Source organism: Chrysochloris asiatica, unplaced genomic scaffold (assembly GCF_000296735.1).
Source record: "Chrysochloris asiatica unplaced genomic scaffold, ChrAsi1.0 scaffold00003, whole genome shotgun sequence".
Classification (NCBI taxonomy): domain Eukaryota; kingdom Metazoa; phylum Chordata; class Mammalia; order Afrosoricida; family Chrysochloridae; genus Chrysochloris; species Chrysochloris asiatica.
In genome coordinates, this window is record NW_006408521.1 from 6256776 (window position 1) to 6267674 (window position 10899).

A 10899-nucleotide genomic window follows, 5' to 3' on the forward strand; every position below is an offset into this window, starting at 1 on the left:
CCTAATATGAGGTCTCTTTCCCTCCCTACAGCCCTCTCCTTCTCTTTCCTGTGTTAAAAAACAGAACAAAAAGCAAACAAGAAAAGTTCAAGGCCTGCTCTTGGGCTGAGTATCTGTCGGCTGTTTGGTTTTAAGTGGATACTGTATCTTTAAATTTCAAGGAAGATCTATGCACATGCATCGTAGGACCCTCTGAGGGTGGGGCTGGAATATTCACTAGCTCAGGCGCCCCTTTAGTTACCAGAATGAAGGTACGCAGACAGCAAGGGACCAATGAAAACAAACAAAAAGAATGTCCACACCTCTATCTCTGCGGCTCTGTCAGGCGTCCAAGTGGCTGCTCTGATCCTTTCCCCGCTTGGTCCCACACAAAATGGCGGTTCCTGGAGCAGCTGAGCATCCCAAACCAGGAAGCAATGGATTTCTTGCTTCTGCCACAAACTCCCCAGCTGTAAGTCTTCCAACCTTCTAAATATTCCTTTATATGTGGTTCAGAGTACTGGGACTATTCCCTGAGCCTTCTTGGTCCTGTATTCTGTGTTGTTCTCGGCAGAGCTCGTCACTACACTTCCACCCGATCTGCCATCTTTTTCCGGAAGCCAGTTGCTTCTCTCTTAAAGTGTAAATGGAGTTCCTTGGTGGTACAAAAGATTAACATGTCTTAACTGTTGACTGGACTGTTAAACGTTAAAATGTTGTCTTTTAGAGTCTATCTAGAGGCACCACAGAAGAATGGTCCAATCTGCTTTGAAAAATCAGGCCCTGAAAACCAGATGGAAGGCAGTTCTACTCTCATACACATAGGGTTGCCGTGAGACTGAATTACCTATGTGACAGCTGGTTTGAAATGTGAACACATTGCTTTACACTGACTACTGTTTACAACAGAGGATAGTAGGGCACTTGACTATTGCATTCCATGACCTGCACGTTTACCAGGAAGGAGCTCAATTCCAGCGGGAATGGGGTAAAATGTAACCAATGAGCAGCATTGCCAGAACCTAAAAGAACTGTTACTTCTAACCCAGATTCCTTTTTATAAAATCACTGTTTCAAGTTAATATTGACATTAAATGCTTGAAAATTCAGTGTCACGTCATGTCCACAATATCTTTTGTATAATAGGATGTTCTGTGGTATTTTCACAATGTCCTAATGTCTGTTGTTGTTGTTGTTAAGTGTCGTTGAGTCGTTTCTGATAGCAACCCTGTATATGGTTTCCAAGGGGCAGCTGGTGAGTTTGAACCACTAACCTTATAGTTCAAACCACCTTGCAGTCTGACACATTAGCCCACAGCACCACAACAGGACTCTATATGTCTAACCCCATGTAAAGTCTGAGGCTGCACAGCTTGTGTGGAGCTCTGGGCCTGAGAAAGAGATGTTGCTGCTCTTAGTCATTATACTCACCACAAGCATGCCTTTCTCCAGGAAGATAGTGCTCCCAGCTGGAAAAAGGAGACAGAAGAATGTTTGATCCAGTGGTGCTGGTGTGCCTTCACCTTTTGCTGTTAAAATGGCGTGTCTGGATCCAGGGCTAGAGGAAGAGTCTTGACCCCTATGAGCTGAGAGGGCTACTACTCTGAGAGCCCCACTTCTGCCCAGACCACAAGGATAGGGGTCCCAGATGTGCAAATCTTCAGGAAGCCTCAGTGAAGATGGTAGCCTTTGGGAAATGTGAGAACTCAGGAGTTCCCTTCTCCCCTGTTCTCTGTCAGTGTCTAATTATAGGGAATGAGTCTTCTACTACCACAAGATCCTGCTTCACCTCCATTTTAATGTGCTGTGACTTCTACAGTCCCAGGTGCAGCCTAAGTAGGAACTGTTCTGGAATTATCTGTCCTGGATCCCCAGGACATTCAGGAAGTTGAGATAGGGGCAAACTCCTCCTAGCCTGACTTGTAGTAGAGTACCAGAGTCTCCCTAGCCAAATGTTCCTGAGGTTGAGGTGGGCCAGAACATCCACCTTCCTGCAATATCACCTAACTCTACATATCTAATACATTCTTTCTGATTCCTGATAAAAAGCAAAAAACAAATAACAAACCTATGGCACCACAAATACATATGTGTGGAAAATTGCCTGAGTGGCCGTGATGTGCACATACTTGTACTTTGAATATAGAATGACCACCAATGTTGAAAAGGGATATTGCACAGAAACAACATATTTTTGTTATTTGGTGTTAAAACAAATGATGAATAATAAAGTGATAATAGGAAAGATTTTCAGATGTCTTGATTATGATTTAACAGTATCTCAGGACCAGACAAGGAGCTCTGGTAGCGTTGTGGTTACGAATCAGGGCTGCTAATCTCACAGTTAGTAGTTTGAAACTACCAGCTGCTTCATGGAAGAAAGATGAGGCTTTCTGCTCTGGTAAAGATTTACAGCCTCGAAAACCCTATACAGGATCACTATGAGTCGGAACCTACTCCCCAGCACATAACAGCAACAACAGGATCAAATACATATGATGGCACATGCTAGACACATAGGAAAAACTACCGGAGGAAATATACATTCTCTTGTTATCAGTATCCAAGGACTATCATGAAACATTATGAGAAATGGTAAGAATATGAAATCTGAAGCTTCTACTCTTATTCACATTCTCTGAGTATTTTCAGATGATAAGCATGGTATCGCTAATCTTCAAAAGAACTAAAAAACAATATTGTGTTCTCTGTCTGATTTGTCTTACATTCAAACAATCTCAACTCTGTATCTTTAATTATTTGCAGACATCCAATGACACCTTTGAAATTCCCCTCATGTTGACGGGAAATGTAGTGTTAAGGAAGAGGCTCAACTATGAAGATAAGACTCGCTACTTTATCATTGTTCAAGCTAATGTGAGTATTCAATTTCTCTAACATTATGCCTGTAAACTTACAAACTAAAGAGATCATCCAAAATGCAATCTGTGCTCCAAAGTTACTGGTGTAATGTCTGGCCTGAAAAGATCAGCCAGCCTTCAGCTGATTGTGTTTTATATTCTTCAAGATTGGGCACAGAAGGGCCAGGGTGAGAGGATTGCTTCCACTCACTGAGCTCTTCACTCTCTGAATCCATCCTATAGATTTTCCAATCCACGATTATTTGTTTTAGCCACATACATTATATATTAATTTATGTGTATAGGAAAGAGAGATAGCTATATCTCTGTATCTTTCTAATTTTTTAAGCAGATTTTAATTTATACGTATGTTTTATTATTTTGTATATATAATATCAACCATGTAATTAGAAACTTATATATTCTCCTGGAGTCATGAGAGTTGATGTATAAGCAATCAATTATTATTTTAAAGTAGATGGTATCTAAGAGGCTCATTAGAGGGCTCAAGGTGAACCATTGAACAGTGCTCAGCTTTGACCCATCTTTTTTTTTGGGTCATAAGAACTGATTGATTTGCAAAGGGAACTTTTTCCGTTATATCAGTCTAGTGTTTTGTTTTGTTTTGTTTTTATCAAAGAAACCTTGCAATGATTCTTAATTTAGCTAAATGAGTTTTGACTAAAACATAATACAAAATGATCATTTAAGTTTATAAAAATGTTTGTAATGTTATCACCCAATCTAATTTTATTAAATGTGTTTTTTCTTTAACTGGTGAAATGATTAATTTTAGAAAAATAAAGGGAAAACAAAATCTTTTTAAAATTTAAAGAAGCATAAATACCAATGAGTTTTATTTTGTTGAAATTTTGAATATATTTTGTTACCACAAATTCCAATTTTGATGTTTCCCTAAATTGAAAAAGAATCCAAGTCTTTCGTTATAAATTATTGATGTTGTTAAGTGCTATCCAAGAGCCCTGGTGTGGCGCTGTGGGTTAATGCACCAGACTGCAAAGCCAGTTGAACTGCGAGGTTGGCAGTTCAAGCTCACCATTGGCTCCTTGGAAACCCTATACAGGGTCACTATGGGCCAGAACCAACTTGACGGCACTTAACAACAACAACAAGTTTGTTCTGACTCATAGAGATCTCATATAGGGTTTCTGATAAGTTTGAATCACCAATCTCACATTTCAAAATGACCTTGCAGTCCATTGCTTATCCTATAACACCATACCAGGACTCTAATTGTCTTTGGTATTACTGTAATCTCAAAGCAAATACTAAGTGATCTAGGTTACTTCCACTACTCCTCTGTTAGTTTGTCACACTATAGTGGCTTGCTTGTTGCTGTGATGCTGGAAGCTATGCCACCAGTATTTTATATACCAGCAGGGTTACCCATGATGGACATGTTTAAACTTAGCTTCCAGACTACAAAATACTAGGAAGAAGGAGAGATGAACAACTTCCAAATATTTAGCCCCTGAAAACCTTTTAAATAGCACTGGAACACTGTCAGCACCAGAATATTGAATGTTGACATATAGTGTAAAGTACCAGAATATAGTGCTGGAAGATGACCCCAACTGGTTATAAGGAATTCAAAACATAATTGGAAAGAGCTGATTCCTCAAAGTAGAGTTGATAGTCATGATGTGAATGGAGTAAAGCTTTCTGGACCTTCATTTGGTGATGAAGCACAGCTCAAAATAAGAAGAAACAGCTGTAAACCTCCATTAATAATTAGGACATGAACTATATGAAATATGAATCCAAGGAAATTGGAAGTCCTCAAAAAATGGAATCAAGTACCAAAACATCAGTATCCTTCACACTAGTGAGCTGAAATGGTCTGGTGTTGGGCATTTTGAATCTGACAATCACATGTTGTAATATGGGGGAATGATAAAGAGGAATGGTGTGGCATTCATCATCAAAAAGCACATTTTAAGGTCTGTCATGAGGTACAGTGCTCTCTAGAATAATATCCATATAACTAAAAGGAAGACCAGTTAATACCATTTTCTGGGGAGTGGGAGTAGAGAAGGTAGGAGGGTGGTGACAGTCTAAGGGAACCAATGTTTTTTAAAACTGTTGAGTAGAAAAGATGTGGAAACATGCAGAAATGTGGTACTTTATCACACTCCAGTTGTATGCACAAAATTTAAAAAGAAGTAAATGTCTCAAGCAAAAAGGTGCTAAAAGATTTTTAAAAAAATTTAAGGAACAAAATTAGTTGAGTAATTTTTAAAATTGTACTCAGTGATATTCCATCTATCATTGATGAGCAGAACCAAGAGAAACACTTATGTAGTCTTGGATAACTGAGATAAGTTCTGCACATTCAAGGCAAGACTGATTTGCTGCAAATTCTTTCTTTTTTTCCTTCTGTGCTTCAAATACCTGATAAAGTAATGCAGCAGTACATAATATATTTATCTATGAGGGAGTCTGGTATGTGCTTCTAGTCAGTTTCTTAAAATGCAAATATTTGAATACCAAATATTTAAATGTTAGAAGTCTATCTATTCCAAGGCTCTTAGGACATTACCATAAAACTAAATACTAATTTTTAGTATTTAATTTCATAAACTTTCATATTATGTATTGATTGGAGTCCATTATCTTTCCTGTTCATACTTCACACAACGAATACTTTCTTAATATTCTGCTAAATTTAGTTAATAATTAATCAACTAGAAATTAGTGTTTGTGAGTAATTTGATTAAAAAATAGTTGATAATTAAGATAGTTTACAACAAGAATCATTAGATGACAAAGAAGGAATTGAAATTCCCCTTATCATCTGAAAGTTGATTTTGTTATTTTTGTCTTTACATTATCACATTTTAATTATTTTTAATTTTATTAAAATCTTCTTTATGAAAAGATTGGTTCGTGACAATGAGATATTTGTGAGTTATTTATAATAGTCGTTTTTTTTATAGTCTAAAAGGTGCATATGAAAAAAATGCATATGATTTTTTTAAGATAATAGAAAATTGTTCTTAGTAGCATATTAATGAAACTTTTTACCAGTGGAACAAAGGATTATCTGACACAATACATATGATTCTGAAGAACTGTACATGGTATTTGCTATCAAGTGGAATGATAGAATGTTATGCCTTACATAAGAATACTAAGGATTCAGGAACCATGTCAGTATCACCTCCACGTGAGACACTGCTATAATATTTCTGGTAGGTCAGATTCTTCCACTTAATATTCCTTATGGCTTTTGAAATTCTGTGGTGAAGATATATTTATTGCTTAACACACAGGATATTAAGCAATAAATATATCTTCACCACAGAATTTCAAAAGCCATAAGGAATATTAAGTGGAAGAATCTGACCTACCAGAAATATTATAGCAGTGTCTCACGTGGAGGTGATATATTTATTGCTTAATACCCTGTATGTTAAGGAGCTCTGGTAGCGTAGTGGTTACAAATCGGGCTGCGAACCTTAAGGTCAGCGGTTCGAAACTACCAGCCACTCTGCGGGAGAAAGATGAGGCTTTCTACTCCCGTAAAGATTTACACCCTTGGAAACCCTGTACAGGGTCGCTATGGGTCGGACCCGACTCGATGGCACTTAACAACAACAACAACAACAACCCTGTATGTTGACTTCCATGTACAATTATTCTTTTGTCAGATTGTTGTTGTTTTTAACTGCCATCAAATCAATTCTGACATTCATAGTGACCCTTTATAGGGTTTCCAAGGACTAATTGGTGGGTTTGAACAGCCGACCTTGTTGAATAGTCAAGTGCTTATCTTACAGTGTCATGGGCACCTACAATTTCTTCCCTTTAGCTATTTCACAATTTTCAAATAAAGTGCTGTATATTTTAAATGGAGGTTATTGCAAGATTTCATGTTACTAAATGCTGAAAGCAGAAAATATCAGAAAGATGTTTACCTTGTTTTTTGACTGTGCAAAGATACTCAACTGTGTGAATCATAACAAATTTTGAATAGCATTGTGCAGAATGGGAATTCTAGAACACTTGATTGTGTTCATGCAGCACTTAGAACCTTGAACCTGTACATAAACCATGTACAAAAACAAGGATTATAACAAGGACATTAAAATTTAAAAAAGTATACTTACTCAATCTGCCTGCTGATCAGATAATCCAAGAGGCAAGACTATATGCAGAAGTACACAGCATCAGGATTGACAAAAGACTCATTAATGACCTGGGATAGACAGGTGAGACAGCCTTGCTTGCTGAAAATGAAAAGGATTTGTACAGATGCACTTACTGATGAAAATTAAAGACAACAGCCTTAAATATGGATTACACCTCAACATAAACCAGTAGTTCTCATAAATGGACCAATAAGCACATCATAATGAAAGATAAAATACTGAATTTGTCAAGAATTTCTTTTTACTTAGATCCACAATCAGTACCCAAGAAAGCAGCAATCAGGAAATCAAACACTTTATTGCAATTGGCAAACCTGATGGAAAAGATGTTTTTAGAGTGTTAAAAAGCAAAGATACAATTTTGGAAAAAGAAGTGTGCCTCTCCCCAACTGTAGTATTTTGAATTACTTTCTGTACATTCAAAAACTAAACAATGAATAATGACCAAAGAGGAATTGATTCATTTGAAATAATGGTGTTGGTTGGCAGAAAATATTTAATATACCATGGACTGCCAGAATAATGAACAAATCACACTTGGAGGAATTACTGCAGAATGCTCCTTAGAATCAAATTTGATGAGACATCATCTCACAAACATGTACGTATTATCAATGAGGGACCAGTGTCTGGGAAATTACATCATGCTATGTAAAAATAGAAGGTCAGAATAAAAGAGGAATATCGTGAATGAAATAGAGTGACAGAGTGACAGCAACGATGGACTGATCATTAACTTCACACTGGATGGCAAATGTTGTATTCTGTTAATACGGTCTCTATGAGTCAGAATGACTGAATGGCAGCTAACAGCAACAAATGTTTAATGTTATTAAATATACAGTAAAACTTGAAAAAGCTAGTACTTGTGTAATGTGGAAAGCTGTCAAACAAGGAAAATTCAAATATTTTCCATAAATAGGAGACTATTGTTGATGTTTTTAAGTGCCATCAAGTTGGTTCCAACCCCTAGTAACCCTGTATAGGGTTTCCAAGGAGTGGTTGGTGAGCTTGAACTGCCGACCTGACCTTGCCATTCAAACGGCTTTGCTGTCTGATGCATTAACCCACAGTGCCACACCAGGACTCCAAAAGAGGATTATAGAAAGGTTGTAAAACTTTACTCTGTCAAAGGTGGAAAAATTTTAAGATCCAGAAAAACAAGTTAGTCCCTTCTAATTCTGACTCTTACAGGCTTCACTATATTTGAAATAATAATGCATGGTAATAAAATATAAATTAAAGGCTCAATTTAGATAGCTTCTTAAAAATAAATACCAGTGCATAAATATTATAATGATCTTTTTGATAAAATAAGGCTTCATTTGTTTTCAATAAAAAAGAGAGAGTAGTTGAAAGGAAGGAAGGCAGGACAGAATATTTATGGGTAGGTTTTAATATATATTAGATATTGAAATAGCAATGCATAGAAAAGAAAACAATGATGGTAGAAAAATATTTTTTGCAAATAATTGCTTTACACACAATTTGAAATTTTATTTATTTTTTCCAGAAAAGTTCTGTAAAGTAGCATTTTACTATAAAGAATCACAGTTGTTCTTTTGTGTGTGTACTTTGGGTTTTTTTTGTTTGTTTCAGTTCAATTAGAGGAATATTTTAGATAAAATTTGCTTCAAAATTGGCAGAGAAACATCAAGGATTAATAATATATTTGATGGGCTCATGAGATGGGTATGTCACATTGAGATTTTCAAAACTCCTTTTATGTTATATATTATAAAAAATTACAAAAATTTCCACATCTTTGCTTTAAATAGTTTTATCTTTTTTTTCTCTAAAAATTCCAATTTGAAAGAGCAATACTTTGTAAGCAGTGTCTTTTGACAACATAACATAAAAGTCTGCATTATTCATTTTGGTAAATACTTACATTTTCTCTGGTACTTTTGTCCATTCTATTCAAACCCCCCAAAAAGCAGTTGCTGATCAACACAAAGGAGAGTGTAAACTGGAAAAAACTCATCTATTGTAATAATTTCAAGGTGACATATAAACTATATAATTTCAAAATGGCATGGAAATAGAGAAATATTACTTCTAGTTTTACTATATTTAAGGTATTAAAAACATTTTGTTGTATGCACATATCACACAAAATGCTATTTTTAAAATATGTTTTCCTTTAATTAAATTCAGATCAATTTTGCATTTTATTTTCTTTTACATTTTTTCTTAAGCTATCTTGCTTTTACAATGGTAATTTGATGAGTTAGTTGTATTTTTTAAAAACAAAATAATCTCATAAATTGTAATTTAGTGTGGTAATAATTCAAATAAATACATGAAGTTATATTTAAATGACTAAGCTTTCAATTAGTAATAGATAGGTTGGTGATTCAAATCCACTTAGAGGCACCTTGGAATACAGACCTGCAGACCTTCTTCCAAAAAGTAACAGCCTTGAAAACCATATGGAGTAGTTATAATCTGCCTGCATGGGGTGACCATGAGTCTTACTTGACTGGAGGCCCACCAACAACAACAGTGTTTATAAAAACCCTTATATTTAAAATTACATTTAGAAAGTTTATCAGTGAAGCACCAAATAATTTCATATGTCACTTGCTTCTTCTGTTACATATATTCTTTGTTGTTCTAGATATAATAAACAGACATGGAGAATTTAGAACAGTTTTGGAAGGAGATTTTAAAGGTCTCTCTATTGCTCATACTTTTCATCAGTCATAATTTTCATTGATTCCTACAGGAGTTGTTCTTAGTTTTATCTATAATGTAAATGTTGGTATATAGGAGTGGGCTTAAAAACTTCATGGAAAAGTGAAATTAAAAGCTACTGAAAGTTGTCTGTGAACTTTTTGAATGTATATGTATGGAGTCTTGGTATAAGACTGCAAAGTCAATTTGAACTGCAAGGTCAGTGTTACAAACTCACCAATGACTCCTTGGAAACTCTATACAGGGTCACTCTGAGTTGGAACCAACTTAAGGCACTTAACAACCAACAGCGTATATTTGTATTCATGATGTCACACTGTAGGATCAGCACTGGACTACGAACCACAAGATCGGCAGTTTAAAACCACCAGTTTCTCCTTGAAAACCATATACAGGGTCAATATAAGTCAGGATCAATTTGACAGCACTGAACAACAACTTGCACACACACACACACACACACACACACACACATATGTAGAGAGAGAGAGTCCTGGTGTAGCATTGTGGGTTAATGCGCTAGACTGCAAGGTCAGGTTGAACTGCAAGGTCAGTGGTTCAAACTCACCAACTGTTCCTCAGAAACCTTATACAGGGTTGCTATGAGTCACAACCAACTCAACAGGACTTGGCAACAACAACAATATATATGTATGTATGTATGTATGATGTTATGTGTAAATAAATCTGTGTATAGAGGTAGGTATTTGTGAATGCATGTGTGTAAGACAAGGGGAAGTGAAAAAAAAAAAAAAAGAATTGTTTTAATATTATAGAAGTGTTTATTTAACCTAAATGTTCATATATGAAGCTATAGTTTCCCAGCATAGCTTTAATCTAGGTCTATACATTTCGGAAAGTAGTGTATCCATCTCTTTAACCCTTCATGGAAGAATTCTGTGCTTTTCCCTTCAGAACGGCCATTTGGATATCCTTGTTGTTGTTGTTGTTAGGTGCCATCTAGTCGGTACTGACCCATAGCGACCTTATGCACAACAGAACGAAACACTGCCCGATCCTGGACCAGCCTCACTACTGTTGCCATGCTTGAGTCCATCAATGCTGCCACTGGCCAATCCATTTCGTTAGGGGTCTTCCTCTTTATCTCTGACCATCCACCTTATCAAACATGATATCCTTCTCCAGCAACTGGTCCCTCCTGACAATGTGTCCAAAGTATGAGAGACGAA

General features: G+C 36.1%; 1 protein-coding gene across 3 annotated transcripts in view; it reads left to right on the forward strand.

Moving 5' to 3' along the window:
• Positions 1-10899, forward strand: part of PCDH15 (protocadherin-related 15) — a 1066306-nt gene that overhangs the window by 444051 nt on the left and 611356 nt on the right. For all 3 annotated transcript variants that reach the window (XM_006831105.1, XM_006831106.1, XM_006831104.1), the window contains one exon: positions 2746-2856. In XM_006831105.1, the coding sequence (XP_006831168.1) occupies positions 2746-2856 (111 nt within the window). The remainder of the gene's footprint in view (positions 1-2745; positions 2857-10899) is intronic.